Consider the following 19104-nt stretch of genomic DNA (forward strand, 5'->3'; position numbering starts at 1 on the left):
AGATTAAGTGACCACACAACCAGTCTCCTGGGGCAAGGCAAATTAGAGTCAGCCCAGTCCAAAAAGTTTAGGAATATCTGAGCTGGCCCCATCAGCCCATAGGAGGGATCTGGCTTAAAATCAGCAAATCAGCTGTCTGCTCAGAGGTACTGTGGGTGAGAACTCTTTCTCTTGCCCTTAACCAAGTATTTCAAGTCCAACTGCTGCTTACCTCAGTTCTATCCTCCAGTGATTATGAAATGTTTTGCAAGATCAGAGATCAGGAAGTGAGTGAAACCCTTCTTTTTTTTTTCCCCTTAGAGATGGAATAAGAGGGACTATCCAAAAAGCTTAGGGATATGTTTGTGCTACTTGAAAACCCTGTCATACACAGACTGCATAAACACACTTTATAAGTACCTAAAAAGTCTGAGCTACATAATCCTTTATAAAACATGATCCTGAAAGCCACTGGAAATACAACTTTTGAAGGGTTTATAGCAGGACCCTGTGATTTGCAATCTCTGGCATGCAGAATATAAAACCCAGTTCTAAAACAACACTGCTCTTTGCTTGTTCTTTAGGCAGAAGCACTGGTTTTCTTTTTTCTTCTTTTTTCCTTCAACCATGTGTGGTAGCCTGACCCTGCTGGACACCAGGTGCCCACTAAAGCTCTGTCACTCCTGCCCTCAGCTGGACATGGGAAAGAAAAGTTAATTAAAAGCTTTGTGTACCATGATAATGACAGGGAGAGATCACTCACCAATTACCATCACTGTTCATCCCCTTGCTTCAAACACTAATAAAAGAAATGGGGTTGCAACAACAAGAAATGGAAGATGGAACAAGCTTTGATAGGTTTAGGAGCCTTGTGGCTGCCTGTAGAGTCCCATAATTTCCTCCTGTTTGGTGGGAAGCTTGAATGTTGATACACATAAATTGAGCATTTGTATAGGGAAATCAGTGTGGACATACAATGCCTGAAATATCTGGGCTTTAGTTAGTGCATCTTTAGCTTCAGCAAAAGTAATAAGCTTCAGCATCTATAAATATAAATATAAATATAAATATAAATATAAATATAAATATAAATATAAATATAAATATAAATATAAATATAAATATAAATATAAATATAAATATAAATATAAATATAAATATAAATATAAATATAAATATAAATATAAATATATTGCCTGGAATTACAGAGGAATGTAGATTTGCACTGATAAGAGACTGATCTGTACTAAAGCTGCAGTTAATTCTATATTTAATCCTATGCTTTTTTGGTGACTGCCAGAAGAAAATACAGTAATTCTCTTGCAAACACATATGATACATATACAGAGAGAGAAAGAAAGACAGAAATACATCCTAATGGACATGCATTCTTTGCAATCAATAAAATATGCCAACTAATAGTGAATATGCATTACAGTAAATAAAAGCTGCACGACTGTTCTCAATACATTAAAATTATATCTTACCCATATGGAGTACCTCTCATGCTGAAAATAACTGTAAAGTCAAACACAAAAGGATGGGATGGCTTCATTTATGAAGGAATAAGGCAAGGGTCTTGCTTGTGTGTAGAACTGCTGTCCTGTGGAATAACACAGTCATGAACCATGATGTGTAATGGGAGGAAGCACAAACTCTGACCTGTGCTGTGAGAGAAACAGCTCTGATTGCCTTCAACACAACATAAACTTAGAGAAAATTTATTTTGCCCTATGTGAGGCTGTGTATATAGACTGACTGACCACACCTTTGGGGCAATGGAAGGGTTAGTCCAGCATCCAGAGAAGATGTCTGTGGAGATGTAAAGAAGGAGGATGCAGGAGGAAAAAGAGTCAATTGTTTGGGTTTTTCACATAGTATTTACTTTAAAAACGTTCATTCTTTCACAGCTTTCTTCTAAATAGAGAGAATCTATGGTTAGGCAAATAGCAGAGGCCTCTTCTATTTGATTTCCTTGCAGAAGAGCTTTGACATACTGACTTTTTCATGTCAGAGTTGTGTTCCTAATCATCCTCTGTTCCCCAGAGTCAAACTTTCAGAGGCAAAGCATTTCCTGTGCAGCATCTAATCCAAGGAATCCTTGTAATTTGTTAACTAACTAACTAACTAACTAACTAACTAACTAACTAACTAACTAACTAACTAACTAACTATTTGTTAATAGTCTCATGGCCAACAATGAGATAATATTCTATTATGTTTTCCAGTTCAAGACTGGGATGAAATCCTGGTAGAGGCTATCCTTGTTGTCTTTTGGACAAAGTAATATAAAAATAGTACCTACCTATGCTGATGGAACTTGGTCAATAAATGATTTGGAGCCTTCCTTGTTGTGCCACTCAAGTGTGAAATTTGCTCAGCATAACTTAATAGTCCAAGCCCAATCAATCTCAGTTAATTACAACTCAGTTAACAACTGTTGTGGGAAGTCATTGTTTCACTGGGCTGAACAGCCAATGAGCACAGAAAGAGAGCAGGAATATCTTATCTTAACTTTAATCTGGCCATTGATAGGTCTGTAATGTAGCCATGGACACTTTACCCATCTACAGTTTTTAATACACTTGGGATCTGATCATATTTAGGATATGGGGGAATGCAACTGGTTTTATTGCTGGACATGAGGGGATTTCAATTTTGTTTAATATATCTTTGGTTAATATATCATAGTTAAATTTTCCACCCATGTTTGCAGGAAGGGAAAAACCAATCCACCATCTTTGGCAGGGATGACACACACCAGGCTGCAAAAGTTGTATCCTGAATGTCTCATGCTGGGCACACTGCCACCAAAGGAGCACAGGGACTCCTGTTGTCCCCTTCTGCACCTTTCTTAGGGTGGTTTGCATCCACCTGACTCCTAACATCAGACCTAATCATGCTGGAGTCCCTCTCTAGTCTGCAGACTGACCTGTGTGTTCAATGCAGATGCTGAGTGCATTGCAAAGGGACAGCTGCATTTCAGCAAATGTGTTTCTCCTCCCTTCTGAGTATAAAAGAAGCAAACAGTGGCTATCTTAAACATGAATGGAATTAAACATGAATTAAACAGTTAAGCATGATGCATCCCACTCTGGCCTCTTTATCATCCTTCTGCCCTGATGATGTGGGAGTGCACTGACCACTCGTCCTTCCTTCCTTTCCAGGCCCAAGGGTAGCATGGGGAACAAAGCCTTGTCCCATGACAGCGTCTTCATTTCTGAGTCTGCACCAGGAAATGTGACTGGTGATGTCTTGTCTCAGGAAAACCTACCTGGAAGAGTGAAAACTTTGCAGGTGAGAACATCCTCCCTCATCAGTAGTGCTGCTTTTTGTCAGCTGTCTCCCAGGAAAGTCTGTTGCTTATTCCTTTGCTGCGTGCCTTAGGATTTTGCTGACTGAAGTGTCCAAAGCCAAATTTGCTACTTTGGATCAATTCTGCCTCTTGAAAGCTGAATTTTTGAGCAGTCTTGGTGCTTTCAGCCTTCCCCAGATCTCATAGTGTGTGATGTGAATCCAGTTCATGAACTCTTGGAAACTTTTCTTATTGTGTCTTCTTCATTGGAATTTATATTCTGTACTTCATAGCTACTGCTTTCGAGTTCAGGCCATTTATTTATACTTTATTTATGTAGTGTGTCCCTTACACTGTTACTCTTTAAATATTATTTGTGTTACTCTTTTTGACAGTTCTGGCTAAGATGTTTTCACTACACTTGGTAGTACCAAAGGCTGTGTGTGTGGGATGATGGATATGTCAGGATGCTCTGACAGCTTTATTTATAAAATTGTGTTTTTGATCTCTGCCAGCAGAAGATACTGTATTCTGCTGGGTCATTTCCTTCTTCCAAGGCAATACTGAACCCTCCTTGACAGCTCCCTTATGAACTGTTGAATTTATTAATTGTATTTCATTAACTGCCCAGCTTGGAACACTCAGATAAAAGTTTAAGGTTTTTCCAAAGACTGAGTACAAATGGTTGATAAAGGAGCCAAAGGTCATTGAAATTCTTCCTTTTCTCAGTGTGAGCTTCATGTTGCAAAAGACAATTGAGTCACATGTTAAGTAATAGAAGATGCACAGAGGGACTTGTTCCTCTCTAAGACTGCAAAATAGGCAAAGCTATCTTTTGTATAACAAAAGGAGTAGCAAAAAAATCATGTTTGTATATTATACAAAATTGATGAGGGAAAAGCTCTTTTCATGCTGTTTGCAGTCCACTGTGCCCTCCTCTCATCCATCATCCTGCATAGTAATGTAATACTGCCAGCACTATTTTTGTAGCTCTAACAGACAGGCTTTTTTGGTGAGCTTGACTTTTGTCAGAATAAAAGCCAAGCACTAATAAAAGCAGTTACTTTCTTTGCAATGGAAGTTAACTTCTACCAGTAGAAGACAGAATGCAAATTCAGTTTCCCCCACACCACTTTGCTGTCTGCATGTAATAAATTTAATAAATCTAAGACAGGAAGCAGTGAGACCAAAGCAAAATTGACTTTCTGTCTTTTGCTTCCCATTAAGTGCACACTTATGTGTGTTGCCCATATATCACAGTATTGAAATATATTGACCATAAATTGCAAAAGAAAGTTGTTTGAACTGGGGGGGGGGTGGTGTCCTAGACATTGTGCTACCATGTGTGGCAGCTAGATCTATAGGAATTATATTGCAAATGAATCTTGCTGAATAAGAATTGCAGCTATTTTACAAGGCTGTAAATGAATGCATAAACTGCAGGAGAATGCAAAACTGAATTACCCAATATGGTTTAATAAGCAAAGAAACAGAAAAAAGTCTGCATGTTTATCTTGGGAATGTTCTGTTGAGATGTTTTCAGCTGAAGGACAAAGTTTGTGTTCAGACCTTGTTTCTATTCCAGCTTTGCCACAGCTGACAGACTTAAGCCAAGAATTTTAGTAATGGTGTTTCCTGAGATCTGAACATTTTTAGTTTGAGAGAACATCTGGCTGCTTGTGAGTTTGCAGGCTTTGTTGTATTTTTCTAGGGTCAGGGCCTGCCAGAGCATTCTTTTGTGCAATCCTGGAAAAGAATCCCCATACTCCTTTACAAACAAAGTTGTTCCTGGCTGCTGTTACCATTCTTGCTGTAGACATGGCCAGGATGTGTTGGTGGGGAAAATTAACAAGCAATTCATTAGGGTGGACCAGAAATGAAATTAATTTGGTATTGTATAAAAATTGTGACTCAGCTACTTGTGTGGGAGAAGGTTGTAACAAGCTCTCAGATTTGGAAGGGCTTTGTGAGGGAAAGGTGACTACATAAACCTGGGATTGGGAATGCTGATTGGCAATGCTTTCTGTGACTAAACACTTAAATTTATATGTCAAAATAATTAAATCTAGAATTTTGAAAGTTTTTAATTTAAATGGAGTTAAGCTGTAGTAAATTTTCTGGAATGGTGAAATTCCTGTCTGCTTTTGGTAAATTATGGAATAAAACCAATTTTGATTTCAATTTCATACCGACACCAGTTTTAATGATGGCTCCTTGATGAACATAACCAGATAAAATTTTATTAATGGCTCTTTTCTATAAATGGTCTGTTATTTCAAGTTTTTCTGTTTACTAAAGAATCTGCATATCTAATAGGAACATCTGGGTTATAGTACCCTGAATATCTCCTTTAAATTGTACCATTGAAAGTTTATATTCTGTATTTCAACCACAGCTTCAGCTGCAGCAGAACATCCGACTTGGATCACCTCCTCTTGTTATAAGTGGGAAAAAACTGGAAGATGCAGGTGCTGTTTCTGAAGATGATGGTTTGCCTAGAAGCCCTCCTGAAATTTCAACCCTTCATGAAGTTCTGACAGATTCCCCAAACAAGGTATAATTTTCATTTCACTTTAGTGACCATCCATATAGGAAAGATAAAATCTGCGTAGAGAAAGGGAAGATCTTTGCTTGTGATAAAACATGATGGTACAGATCACTTAGGAGAAATTACCTAGATGGTTTGTGGACTTCACTGAGGTATACCTAGAGATTGACCCCACAAATACCCTTTCTGGGTACAATTTTCCATGTTTTTATGTAGACCAGGATTCTGATCTCTATCATTAGCAAATGCATGATTTTAGACTTCAGTGAAATTGTGAGAATTTGTAAATCTGATTATTTTAAAACAATAACCCAAAATAACTTTATAAAATATATGGTCAACTTTCCTGGTGTATCTCAATGCAGGAGAAATCTCCCCTACTTTATGTTTGATGCCAATGAAGAAATTAAACCTGCTGTGTAAGGCAGGGACCCAGTGACCCTTCCTTTATTTTTCCTTGTGTGTTTTCTCATAATTAGCACTGGATATCCAGCTCAAGATAATTCAGTGATACTTCCCTTGACTTACCCTCTTCCTCATTTTATCCCACAGTCCTCCAACCCTGTTCAGCGTCATAGCTCTTTGAGTTTAGGAGGGACAGACAGTGAAGATGAACAGGTAAATAGCTCCTTTTCCTGCTAATAAACTTCCCTGACATGGCATATGTGGAGTCTATATAGAGCCAGGACAGTAATTTTATTTTTTAAAATTTATTCTGGGTACAGTGTATCCTAGGAAACAGTTCTGTAAGAGTCCAGGGTTAGGCAAATGATACTTTGAGTGCATCTCTCAGGGTTTTGAATAAGAAATAAAGACAGGTAGAAATCCACTGCTAACACTGGGTTGTGTGAGCAGCACAGAGGCAGCTCTGTGGCACAGTATGGATCTATAAAGTTATACAAAAAATTGGAGCAGGAAAAGCACTTCAATTCTGCTTCCATGTGCCAGGGCCCCCATACCAAACAATCACACCTTCCCATCAGCAGTGGCTTGTGAGCAATGCTCCACATCTCTCTTATCATGGGAAATGATTGCAGGACCAACCTTTCCTGATGGCAGGTATTCCACAGGAAAGGGTGTGTTTTAATGTGCAATTTTCTTTGGATGATAAATGACAATGAGGAGCAGCAAGTTCTGCTCTTAGAATAACAGTCCTTGACCAGATTGGAAAAATTTACAGAGGTCATGTTTTCTGATGTACCTTGACAGTTTTTGTAGGTGAGATGTGAAGATGTTTTCATGATCTTTAAAACTTCCTCAGCATATGTGTTTGAAATACTGTATTACATCCTAAGTTTAAACCAAACTAAATTGTGAGTACCAGGCACAGTACAATGGTGTGTGTCACCCACTTTATGAATTAAACTTGTTTGGCACATCTGTGACATTTTGCAAGTGTTCCAGAAAGTTTGGTCAGCATTTCAAAACAGCAGCAAACCCACTCAAACTTCATGTTTAGGGCTTTCTACAAACATTTCTGTAAACCCTTTATTTTGATTGCACAATTTGAGGTTACTGCTGTTTAGCTCCCCAGAGCAGCATTGCTGTGAGGATGAGCTCCACATCCCTGTCTGGAAGATGGTTCTGAAATACTGAGAAGTGTTTGATTTTCCTGAAAGTGGATATTGAAAGAGAAAAGTGGCTAAGGCAGCTTTCTTAGAGATAATGAGGAGCAATTATCCATGCTACTTCTGTGGCTTTTTAATAATGTATTTCTGCACTGGGTCGTGTTACTGGGATGAAAAGGCAGCAATACAAACAGCAGCAGTGTCTCCTGCTGGTGTGTGCATAAGCTGCAAACGTGTTTGCAGGTCAGAACTGGGGTGGGGATGAGCTGAGGCTTTCACTGCAGCAGGGACAGGTATTTCTCCTTGTGTTGAACATACAGAATCGAGTCATCTCTCTGCAGAGATGACTTTAGACATGCATTTTAGAATGAGGATTTATGTCCAAAACTACAGCATCTTCAATCTTCTGAAATGGAATGAGCTAAGAAAGGAAATGTTCCAGAGATGTGGGGAAGTAAAGCAAAATACATACAGCATTATATTTCTGTTTTACAGATACCTTCTGGAGCTTCCTCCAGGCCCATCAGTCCTTTATCCTCTGGCACTCAGGGGACCCCTATCTCAGGAGGCAGCAGCTTCCTCCCTGTTGATTTCACCATCCCTGCCAGCCCCCTTGGCTGCCTGGACACCTCAGCAGCCAGGCACAGGATTGCCATCAACCCTCGGAAACAGAGAGGCTTTTCCAGCAAGCACCAGCTCCCCCTCCAGGTGGGTGTTTTCTGCAAAAGAATCACTGAGCAGAAGGAAATGAGTGTGAGTTTTTAATTATTATTTTAGATATTTTAATTTCTTTTCTCCTTTCCTATCCATGTTTGTTTACTTCTTCCATTGGAAGAAGGGAAAACACCTCTTTTGCATCAACCAATCAAACAAAAAAGACTCTGAAAACTTCAATATCATGGAAACTGAATAAAAGTGCAATATTATGTTTTCATTGTTTAGCCAAAAATTGTGAGTTATGCTTCATTTGTGAAAAACAGTTCTGGTGTTTGAAAAGCTAAATGTCAGTTTTAAAGAGGCCTAAGTCTATTTTTACAAATCTACTTCTTAACTGGAATAGTACATTATCCACAGTGTTGATAAATTACAGGATGGAGGTTTTGTGTCTATGGTTTGAATATTCATAGAAATGCATGTGTATATAAAGTACAGTTTTGGGGCATGATTCTTTAATTAAAGAATCTTCACTTCTTTAGGTGGAACAGCTGGGAAATGAAGCATATATTCCTGCAACTCCAAAAAGGAAGGGAAACTCAACAGAATTACTTGAGAGTGACAAACATAAAAGTGATTGGGAAGGTAATGAAGGCACAGGTATTGCTACTTTGGGTGCTTGAACTCTTCTGCATAACACTGTTATGACCTGTTTTTATTGTAAGTCCTTTCAAACTAGGCATCTTTTGGTTCTATAACATAAAACCAATCCTGGCTGCTAAGTTGTTGTGATGGAAAAAGTCAAGTACACTCAACAAAGTGATGCTGAAGTGGTGACCTTTGAGGGCAGCATTAAAAAAACCATGGGGTGAAAGCACCATGTTCAGAAGCACCTCTCCTACACAGCTGGCTGGACCTTAGTGAATGTGAAACTGATTTCCTTGACACTCAGAAAAACCTTGACCTTGGCATTATATGTTGTGTGTGTCAGGTGACTTTGATTGGCTCCTGTTTACTGGATTTTCCCAGTCATTGTAGATGGCTTTTCTAGGCACACACATGCAGAAATGTCTAGGGAAATCTGGCCAGTAATCTTACAACTAAGGGTATGCACAGGAAACAACTAAACAGCAACTACTGTGTACACCTGAAACAGCCAGTGACCTTCAGTCATTCCCTGGATTAGGTATGTTCAAATTAAAACTTTATTAGTCCCTCCCTTGGACAGCCCATTTCTAAATAGGCTCTGAACAGACTTATTTATCAGTCAGCAGTGCCCAGATAGGGGACATTCATGTTAAAGGGCTGCACTATCTGGAATGCATACAGCTGGTGTCTGAATTGTAACCTTTAAGTGCACACTTTTTTCCTCTGTTTAATATAGGATTCTCAGCCCAGGTGGGACACTGGGCAAAAGGAGATGCTTTTAAGGAGACACTGGGTGTAAAATCTCCCCCTGATGCTGCCCCTGACTCCTGTGATTCCACACTTGTGGAAGAAGACCCCTGTGCTGTGCTGCAGGAGGATGGATGCCTTCCTGGTGTGGACCATCACTACAAAGGAGCCACAGTCCTTCTGAGGCCTGAGCCTTCCCCTGCAAGCCTGGAAGAGCAGCACAGTGCACAAGATGGATCTGCTGCTGAATCACAAGTTCATCCACAAAGTACCAGTGCTGAAGAACCTGCACTTCCAGAATTGCAGCAGCTTGGAGAAGCTGTTGTGTCTGCAGACATGCCAGCAGCTGACTTGCTTAGCTGTGGTGTGGGAACAGCTAAACAGGGCATGGATATATTGCCAGATGGTGCACAAAGTTCCTCAGTAAATTCTGTGGATCCAAACATTAGAGTCCAGGAAAAGGGGGATCCACTGTTTGCTGGCAAAGAAGAACTCAGCTCTGGTACTACTGGGAATCATTCCAGCCATCCTGTCTCAGGTGCTGCACTGAGCACTCCACAGGTTACAGTCACTGACTCAGAACCTTGTTCTGACATCAAAGCAGTGGCTGTTTTGAGGTCTGAAAAGAGTTCAGTAGCAAAAAAAGACAAAGAAACTTGTGAAATTATGGAATTTCAGTTATCCAAGGACAATGTAGAAAAAAAAATAGACCCTGCTGCATCTGTCTCAGAAGCAGTTTGTGTGGTACCTTGCAGTAAATTGGAAGTATGTTTTAAAGCAGAAATTATTCCGGTTTCAAAGGGTAACCAAGGCAGTCAACAGGCCAGCACATCCATTTCTGAAAAACTTTCCATTGGGTGTCTTGCCTCTTCAAGTTTGGCTGGCTTGAAGAGTAATATATCTTGTGATGCTGACAATAAGGAGTACCAGACAAGCAGTACAGCTTCCCACAGAAAAACAGCAGAAGGCAGTCAATCATCAGATGAAAATGTAAAAAATCCACTGAAGACTGCTTCTGCTAAACCAGTCAGATTTACCATTGCACCAGCATGGCAAAGGTCTCTCTCAGGGGGTTCAAATTCCAAGGAATATTGCTATTCCAGAGGTTCTCCAACATCCCCTATAAGACCAGAGTTCTTTGAGGGGATGGCAAAGGATCACCCACGCTTTGATGCAGTTATGCAGGAATCAGCAAAAACCAACTCAGAGAGATTTGATCAAGATTGCAAAGACAGAGATCTGCATTTGAATTCTTTTATGGAGTGGGCTGACCATGAAACACAAAACTTTGAGAACCCATTTGGGGTCAGGCTAAGAAGAACATCATCTTTACTAAAATACCAGAATGAAAGCCGTGTAGAGCCCCCAAAGCCAGTCCCCTCAGCTCTTCCAATTGCTTCTCCTGCTTCAGTCAAGGAGGATCAGAAACTGATGGGCACTGGGAAGCCACCTCCAAGCACTCCTGTCAACACAAAATCACTTGTTAAAAAACCAGATCTCCTAGAAGACAAAAGTCCTGCCAAGGCAAGATCAGAAGAAGTGACAAAGAAGCAGAATGGTTATAAACCTTCAGGTATTTATACAGTATTTGTATCCAAACTTTGTAGAAAACAGTGGTCATGTAAAGAGCCTTGGCAGAGCAGCACAAAAAAAAAAATCCTCTTGGCTAAGAACCAAATTCAGCCTTGAGTTCATCACCACTATAATTGGCTTGATGATTTGGCCAGTCAAGAGAATTCTTGGTTTATCTTAATGAAGAGTGTGTTCTGACACGAATAACAATAGAATAATAACCTAAATGCCTCTGAAACGTTTCTGGTATGAGGTATTTGTGCATATAGTTGGAGTTTTAACACAGTTTTTTAAAACTTGCTGCAGTTTTGTAGTTAAAAAGTCAGACTGCAGCTGCTCAAGCCTTAACTAGGAGTTGCATTAGGTGTGAATATTTTTTTTAACAATGATTTAATTTAAAATATATAAAAAGTGACAAGGAAGCCTGTATTTTACTGCCCACATGAAAAAATCATTATTGTAGTACTCATTTAATCTGCAATGGAAGGATGTTGTGTCAAAGGCAAAATCCAGTTCACAATGGTCTCAGTGGGACATCTGCCATTGACTTAGACAGAAGCACTGTTGGGTCAAAAACTCCAGAAGAAACAGAAAAAACAGTTATTGCCATGGACAAAATCATCAGGGAAGGTAATTTTATCTCCACCATGTTCAAAGGATATTACAGATGCTGAAGGATTTAAAATATGAAGTGCGGGGGACTCCTGGACTCTTTGTATCAGGGTGGACGCGAGGAACAAGACTCAGACGCTCTGTAAATGCTAAAAGCTACAGTTGCAGTTTATTATAAGGGAGTCTGCTAGGAGCTGCCCGGCACAGCCACATGCAGATTAAAGAGATAAAAGGGGGAGAGAAAGAAAGAAGAAGGAGGGTAGAGAGAGAGAGTAAAGAAGAGGGGAAGAGAAGAGGAAAAGAAAAGAGAAAAGAGAGGAAGAAGAGGAGAAGAGTAATGGGATAAAAGGGTATTGGGGTAAAGGGAGAGGGAGAGGAGAGCAGAAGTGGGAGAAGAAGAGCAAGGAGTAAAGATAGGAAGAGAAAGAGAGAAGAGAAGAGAAGAGAAGAGAAGAGAAGAGAAGAGAAGAGAAGAGAAGAGAAGAGAAGAGAAGAGAAGAGAAGAGAAGAGAAGAGAAGAGAAGAGAAGAGAGTGACTTCCCGTTTGTAACACAATAAATTCCACTTCCATCATAAATATTCTAATCCCTAAGAACCAATTTAATACAAAATACTAATTCTATAGCATTTACATACAGCCTATAGGAAATTTTACATTAGCATAGCATGTGACATTCTAAACTCTAAGATCTAATCTTTGGGTTCGGGTCAGTCTTTTGTGTCTTTTGGCCTTGCCCTCTGGCCAAAAGCATTGTTTAATTAAGAGTGGATTAGCTTTGGTGAGCCATCCTATTGTGTTTATGGTAATTCAGTAACTAGGGCTTTCCTGTTCTACCTTCCCCAACAATTCCCAGAATCTGAGCATTCATATTTGCAAGATTCCTCAGTTTCATCTTCCCCACCATTGAAGCACTAGCTTTAGGCTGACTTGACCTAAATCCCTTCTTTACTTCAAAAATGCTTCTTTTGTAGAAAAAGTCTCTCCATATTTGGAAACTGCTTCCTCTGAGCCAGCTTGGGTCTCCATGGCAAAGCTGAAACAAAAGGGTTTCCAGGAGCATCCTCTTGCCAAAGAACATAAAGATGAAGACAAAGCTTTGACCAAAGTGGATCAAGGGGAGGTAGAGTACCAAGTAATGTTGCATGGGTGTGAATCCTGCCCCAGGTCACCTGGGTGCTTCTGCACTGTTCAACATTGTCTTCATGGGAGGGGTGTTGTGAGCACTACTCAAGGAGAGCTTTGCAGGCCTGGCCTCTAAAACATGAGGCAGAGAGCTGATGCAGGGGAGCAAACTGTGACTATACTGTCACAGGGATTGTTTTCAGAGCAGGACTCTCCTGTATGTTCCTTTGCACTGCTCAAACCTGAGCCTTTTCAGAGCTTTATTATTGCCACAGCATGTTTCTGTAGCTGCTTTGAGTTGCTCTGGCTTCCTCACTGCCTTCTCCCTCCCTCCTGTAGGATGTTCCCAACCACCCTTGCCTGGCTTTTGCTGCATTTCCACAGCCAGGTTTGAGAGGTTGCCAGGGTGAGCTTTATAAGTGCCCATGGCTGGCAGTCATTCTTTTCTTTTCTCCTCACACTGCAGCAAGAGATCTGTGCTGGTGAGAACTCACTGAAGAAGAATATGCCTTCCAGCTCTCAGGACAAGAAAACACAAATGAAGACTGGTGTGTCTGCAGCTGCAGGTATTCTTTTTCTTTACATAGTGGCTACAGTTTGCACCAGTAAATGGTGTGGGTGGGATGGGGGAACAAAGGCACCACTTTTATAATCAGCCTATAAGGCCTATTCAGACCATGGTTTTTGAATAAGTCAACATAATGGTTTGTTCACTCAGCAGAGAAAGCAAGTGAGGAACTCTTATCTCCACTGCCAGTTCATGAAATGGCATATAAACAGTCTGGTGATTTATTACTGGCCAAGATCAGTACTAAAGAATAGCAGTTGAAGTTGGAGAGTGTCCAGAAGAGAGCAGCAAAAAAGGTCAGGTCTTCTAGTTCTCCAGTCAGCCAGGAAATACTGATAGGAGTGGAGTTGTTTAGTCTAGAAAAGACAACTAAATTTTCTGCAGGGAACAAGACTAGTTTTTATGGCCAGCATGAACTTAAAATGCACTAGGGGATGTTTAGCTTAGATGTTAGGAAATACTTTCTAACAATAGGAGCAGTGAGGTGCATGTTGAGAGTGTGCAGTTTCCATGGTGGATGTGTAGAATAGATAAACATGTATCAAGAGTAATTTATGTAGAGTCAGTGTCACCCTCAGGTGAGCAGAGGCTGGATGGGCTCTCTCCTGAGCACTTAGCTGTGTTTCTCTGTATTAAAGCTGCAGGGGAAGAGTGTGACTCACTTGGTGACTCACATTACCTCTTCCAAGGCTTCTGCTGGGCTGCAGCTTCTCCCTCCCTCTTACTCAGTGTGGTGCCAAACCTCAGAGACTTGCTCCAGCTGGATACAGATAGGCCAGTCCTTCAGCTATAAGAGCACATTGTGCTAGCTGTAAGCTATTTTTTTTTTATTGATTGCAGATACTGCTTAAGTAGATAAGAAGTGCACCACTGTGTCAGACCTGTGGCTTTTCCACTGCAGACTCCTGTAGCTGACACAGTAAAAGATGCTGTCTGGAGGGAGCCCATGCACCTGCCCCCTTTCCTTCCCTGGGTAATCCAGCAGCACCCAGAGTTGTTGTACTAGAGATATTTGGTACCTCTGTAGTGGTTATTGCTAGAGCTATTAACCTGAATCTACAAGTTCTACAAAATTAGCTTGCCACAGTAGGTGGCTTGGGATGTTTGCACCAACACAGAGGCTCTAATATCAGGTGCAGCTAATTTCCTGTGTGTGTATGTGTGATTAAAATACCATAACTTTTAAAAAGGATTCTGTTACAGGCCAGACTTATCTTAGGTGCAGAATGAAAGATGAATTATTAACAGGCCAAGATTTTTGCTCAGATGAGGTCTTCCTTTGAAGGAAGGAAGGTTGGTTTCCTGGATTTCTGGATTTCTACATATTGCATTATCCTAGCCTTGGAAGCCCAGCAGCCTTTGGTCAGAATTCAGAACTTCACACATTGCTCTGCTACTCGTTTTCTAGAATGTGCAGTCTTTGTGGTGCTTACAGCAGAATTAGAAGTTTTTGTGTGTTACCTCTTCCTCAAAATTGGCTGAGTTTCCTGACACCCAATGACTGTTTCCTTGCCTCTAGATATGCATTTATAGGCATAGGTGCCAAACAACTTGAGCATCACAAAAAGCTCTGACTGGTGCTGATGTGTAAGGAAAACAATCCTCTTCTGCTGCTCAGAAAGCCAGGCCCTATTGTTTAGGAAATGTCCAGCACTGCCTACACATGAGTAAGAAATTTGGAATCCCAAATGTAAACTCTTCTCCTCTCTGATTTGGTTCCCATTAGCCCAACCAGGACTTTGTCTAGGTGAAAGTTCTGATGGTGGAAAGGACGTAGACTTAATATTCAGAGGAGTTATTTATTTGGATTGTTGTGCTTATTATGAAGAAGGTTCTCTCCCAAAATGTGGAAACTAATTTTCAAAATTAAAATTTCAGTAGCACTTGAATTCATAACTCATCTTAGATACTTCTGAAAATTTCTTGTATATGAGCTGCAGCCTGTTTAATGGACAGTATCCTTCCTCCAGTGCTCTTAAGCACAGTTTGCCTCCTGCAAGAACTACCAACCAGCCAGAACTTTTAAAAGACCAGAGCCCTCCTGAGTGAACATAGGGATCTACTTTAGCTCTGCTCATGGAATGTGACTAATGGAGCTGATGGATATTTTCTACTGATTTCAGTGCAAGCAGGATCAAGCTTCTTGTACTTAACATGGCTTAGACAGTAATTTTAAAATGTTTCAAACAAGGTGAATGAAGCAGGCCTTTTCTTAATAGGAACTCAAAGCCATCACACAAGCATTATCTGTGTTCCTCCATCCTTTGTGTGACAGGCATGTGTTAGGCTGCATCAAGAGGAGCACCTAGTACCATCAGAATCCCACCATCACAGCTTACAAGTGAAAGTACATAAATTAGTGGTTTGATTCCTCTCTAGTATTTAATAATATTGCTGGAGCAATATTTGTGTTGGCAGCAAAGACTAAAAAAAAAAAATCTTTAATTCTTCTCAGTATTGGAAAATATAAACTTTTAACTCTACAGCAAGTCTGGGGTAATTCTTATCCTACAGTCATTTTGTTTCTGTTTTCCTGCATACTCAGGAGTCTTATTCCTAGATTTTCTTACTCTCACAGAGCAGAATTAGCCATGCAACTCCTTGCTGTGCACTTCAATGGAAAGCAAGAATTTGAAAAATTAAGAAATTAATTAACCAAGAATATGAATTAGACAAATAACTGGGGCGATAGTCTTCACATGCTTCACATGAAGAATTTTGAAAAAGTTCCTTCATTTATCCAAGCTTATACACTTGCTGTTTGGGCTGAGAAGATTTTTTTTTATGGGCACATTACTCACTGTTTAGTATAAATTTCCCTGTTGAAATCGCTGATCCTCACCATTGCTGTAGCTAGACCAGAGAGAGCTAGCAATAGCCAATTAATAATTCCTTTGACTTATTGGTGACCCACAAGCATTTAGGGCTGTAAAACAGTTTCTTTTGAAAGGAGAAAATATTATCTGCAGAAATTGAGTTTTTAGCTCTCTAGACTCTGATGGCTGATGTATATCTTCTCATGGGCAGGTAAAGTTGGACCAATTTCTCAGGAAGCATCTGTGGTTGCTGCTGTTGAAAAGGAAGCAAGGCACTCCTCTCACCTGCCAATGACACCCTGCAGTCCTGCTGAACCACCCTGGCTGTCCCTGGCCAAGAAGAAAGCCAAAGCATGGAGTGAAATGCCCCAGATTGTACAATAGAGAGTGACATGAGCATCCTTCTTTGCATTGCCAATAGCTATGTTAACTCCATTTAATCCCTTCTCTACTGTGACCATTTTTTTTCTTTTGAGAAATAAGAGCCTTAAAACTTTTGATCAGACTGTTGTATGTAAAGACATACTGAAGAAATGCCATTGTGGACTTAATTTGATGTATTAGGAAGCTGAGCATTTCCTACTACCAAACACTAGGAAAGTTTGATTAATTTTTAGATGCCTACGCTTCTGATGGTGATGTTCTGAGGAGACATGCTTCAGGCTTTTGAAACATTTCTCTAGAGAAATACATTTTTAAGTTTCTTTTAAAGAAACTTGTTCTTTTAAAAAGACCATGCAGTATTTTGTACAGATTGGCTTTGAGCTAAGAAATTAATGTGTGCTTTAAAATAGAGACAGTGCTGGGCACTGACGCACCGTGAGTCATGGACATTGATGTCATCACACCTCTTTCTCCACTGCTCTGCAATGGGCAGCCTGACTCTGCTTCAGATTGTTAATGGATCTGTTTTGTGATAGCTGGAAGATCTAAACACATTGTGAGTTGGAGTGACTCTGGCTTTTGTGTGATTTGAAGTCTGGGTGCTGTTGGTCTTGTGCTTTGCTCACAGATACCCACTGGAATGGCCCAGAGCTGCACACCCATTCTCTCCCATGCACTGGAAAACCACCACACTGTAGCCTATAGTCTGCTTTTAGTTATACTTTTAGAAATCTGGGTAAATTAAACATTCTACTAAAAAAAATCCTTCCTTTCTTTAATTATGGCAAATAGTGGTTTTTTTGGGGTAAGATTCCTCAGCCAATTGTCTCTCTTAAAGAGTGTCTTGGGGGAGAATTTGCTCCTTAGAAAGTGGCATCTTGTATTCAAGAAATGCCACTCTCCATGTTCATAAGGATGTATATTTAGTCAATTGTATCTAATGTTAGTCATAAAAGGGCATCTGCTTTCCTTCTTGTCTCATCAGTCTTAAACCATTAACTCAACATCAGTCTGAGAATGTGCAGCTGGAGCAGGATTATTTTCTCAGAGCCTGCCCTTGCAGTCACTCAAACTCATAAAAGTTTTGCTATTGACTTTGAAGGATGCAGATGTTTGAAAAACAAGCTTTGTGAAATGGTGTTTGTGGCATAAGAGACAGTGGCACTTACTGGTCCTTCCAGTTCTTGCAGAATTGCACGTTTATGTAGTTTTTGTTTACAGTCAGTGCAAAATTTGAAGGCTGATGGACTGTTTTTAGCAGAAAGTTGGTCAGAATTTTTAAAGGAAAATATTATATATTCACAGGATTAACTGCAAACCAAAGAAAATTGGTTTAAGATCAGTTCAAGCAACACTTTAATCTTCCAGTCTTGTCCTGACTTTAATATGTAGCTTTTGCAATTTGGAAACAGTATTAACTAGGAGCTAAACTGCGATTTAATTTTTTTTTTTTTATAGGTGAAAACTTACCCAGGAAGGCTCAGAATCTATAGATACTATTTATTCTGGACTAACACCAGAAAGAGTAGGAGTTTCACATTGGCTTGGTAATCGATGCCTATTTTGTAACTTGTTTTTCTGTGCTTTAGGAAGCATATCTTCCCTCACAAAGAACTGAAACATTTGTATTTCTCTAAAACTTCTGAGTGTAATGTAAAAGAATACACTGAGCTTTGATTCCTGAAGTTTTGTACAGGTGTTGTCCCACCACAAGCTTACTTGTAAAATACAAGCCTTTCTATATTTAGCAAACTCTCTTCTCATTCTCTTAATGTGAATTGTGACTCTTCACCCAAAGTACTGCAATGGATGCTATAATCTCTCTTTCCCTGTGTTTCCTTTTGATCTTAATATTGTTCCTGTCTTTTATGTTTGGTATGTATATATGTTTTTGTAATCCTTGTCTTGAAGGAACCCCTTTTGTATTCCATTCCCTTGATAGGTTTACTATTAAATGCTGTTGCCAGTGATGATGATATCATTTCTGGGAAAAGAAGAGGGATGGATGGCCCTTATTCATTAAGGAAGAAATAAAAAGAGGTCAATATTGACTCTATACATGGATAAACTGCATAGATTTTGTTTTGAAGTGATTTTGTGTGACTTAAGACTGGTGAACACATCTGGTCAGACTAAGGAACTTTTCTAAATCTGAATTTCAAACATCCTGAGAGAGCTGATGGCACTTCTGTTGTTCTGGAGTTATTGCTCCTTCAGTGCAGGGTTGGTTTGCAGGCAGGCACTCGTGGGCATAGGAAGCCTTGAAAACACTTGTTTGCATGTGTTCAAAGAAGCTGTTCTAGGAGATTTTTGGAGTGCCTTAACAAAGAAGAAAAACACTGGAGAATCATGTGATGTATATTTGAAATTCACTTGCACTCAGGATTTCTGCAGTTCACGTTTTCAAGTCTATCTGTGCAGCTAAGAGAACAAAAAGCACATAGAGAAAACATTAAAACTGAGTCTCATGTGATCACAAGGAGGTTAGAAGATGGGATTATAAGATAAATGTTGAAAAATCAGGGATTTATAGTTGCACCTACAGAAGTTGGTAACTCTATTAGCATGCTTTTTATTTCTTATTGTCATG

General features: G+C 39.9%; 1 protein-coding gene across 1 annotated transcript in view; it reads left to right on the top strand.

The window, feature by feature from the left end:
* The window catches only part of KIAA1210 (KIAA1210 ortholog), a 40355-nt gene extending 21785 nt beyond the window's left edge, over positions 1-18570 (top strand). Inside the window, exons 4-12 of the mRNA XM_056491699.1 lie at positions 3147-3276; positions 5670-5828; positions 6375-6440; positions 7886-8098; positions 8587-8689; positions 9429-11012; positions 12596-12744; positions 13213-13312; positions 16342-18570. Coding sequence (XP_056347674.1) covers positions 3147-3276; positions 5670-5828; positions 6375-6440; positions 7886-8098; positions 8587-8689; positions 9429-11012; positions 12596-12744; positions 13213-13312; positions 16342-16514 — 2677 coding nt within the window. The 3' untranslated portion in view covers positions 16515-18570. The remainder of the gene's footprint in view (positions 1-3146; positions 3277-5669; positions 5829-6374; positions 6441-7885; positions 8099-8586; positions 8690-9428; positions 11013-12595; positions 12745-13212; positions 13313-16341) is intronic.
* The last annotated feature ends 534 nt before the right edge of the window (positions 18571-19104 follow it).

Source organism: Oenanthe melanoleuca, chromosome 4A, assembly GCF_029582105.1.
Source record: "Oenanthe melanoleuca isolate GR-GAL-2019-014 chromosome 4A, OMel1.0, whole genome shotgun sequence".
Lineage (NCBI taxonomy): Eukaryota > Metazoa > Chordata > Aves > Passeriformes > Muscicapidae > Oenanthe > Oenanthe melanoleuca.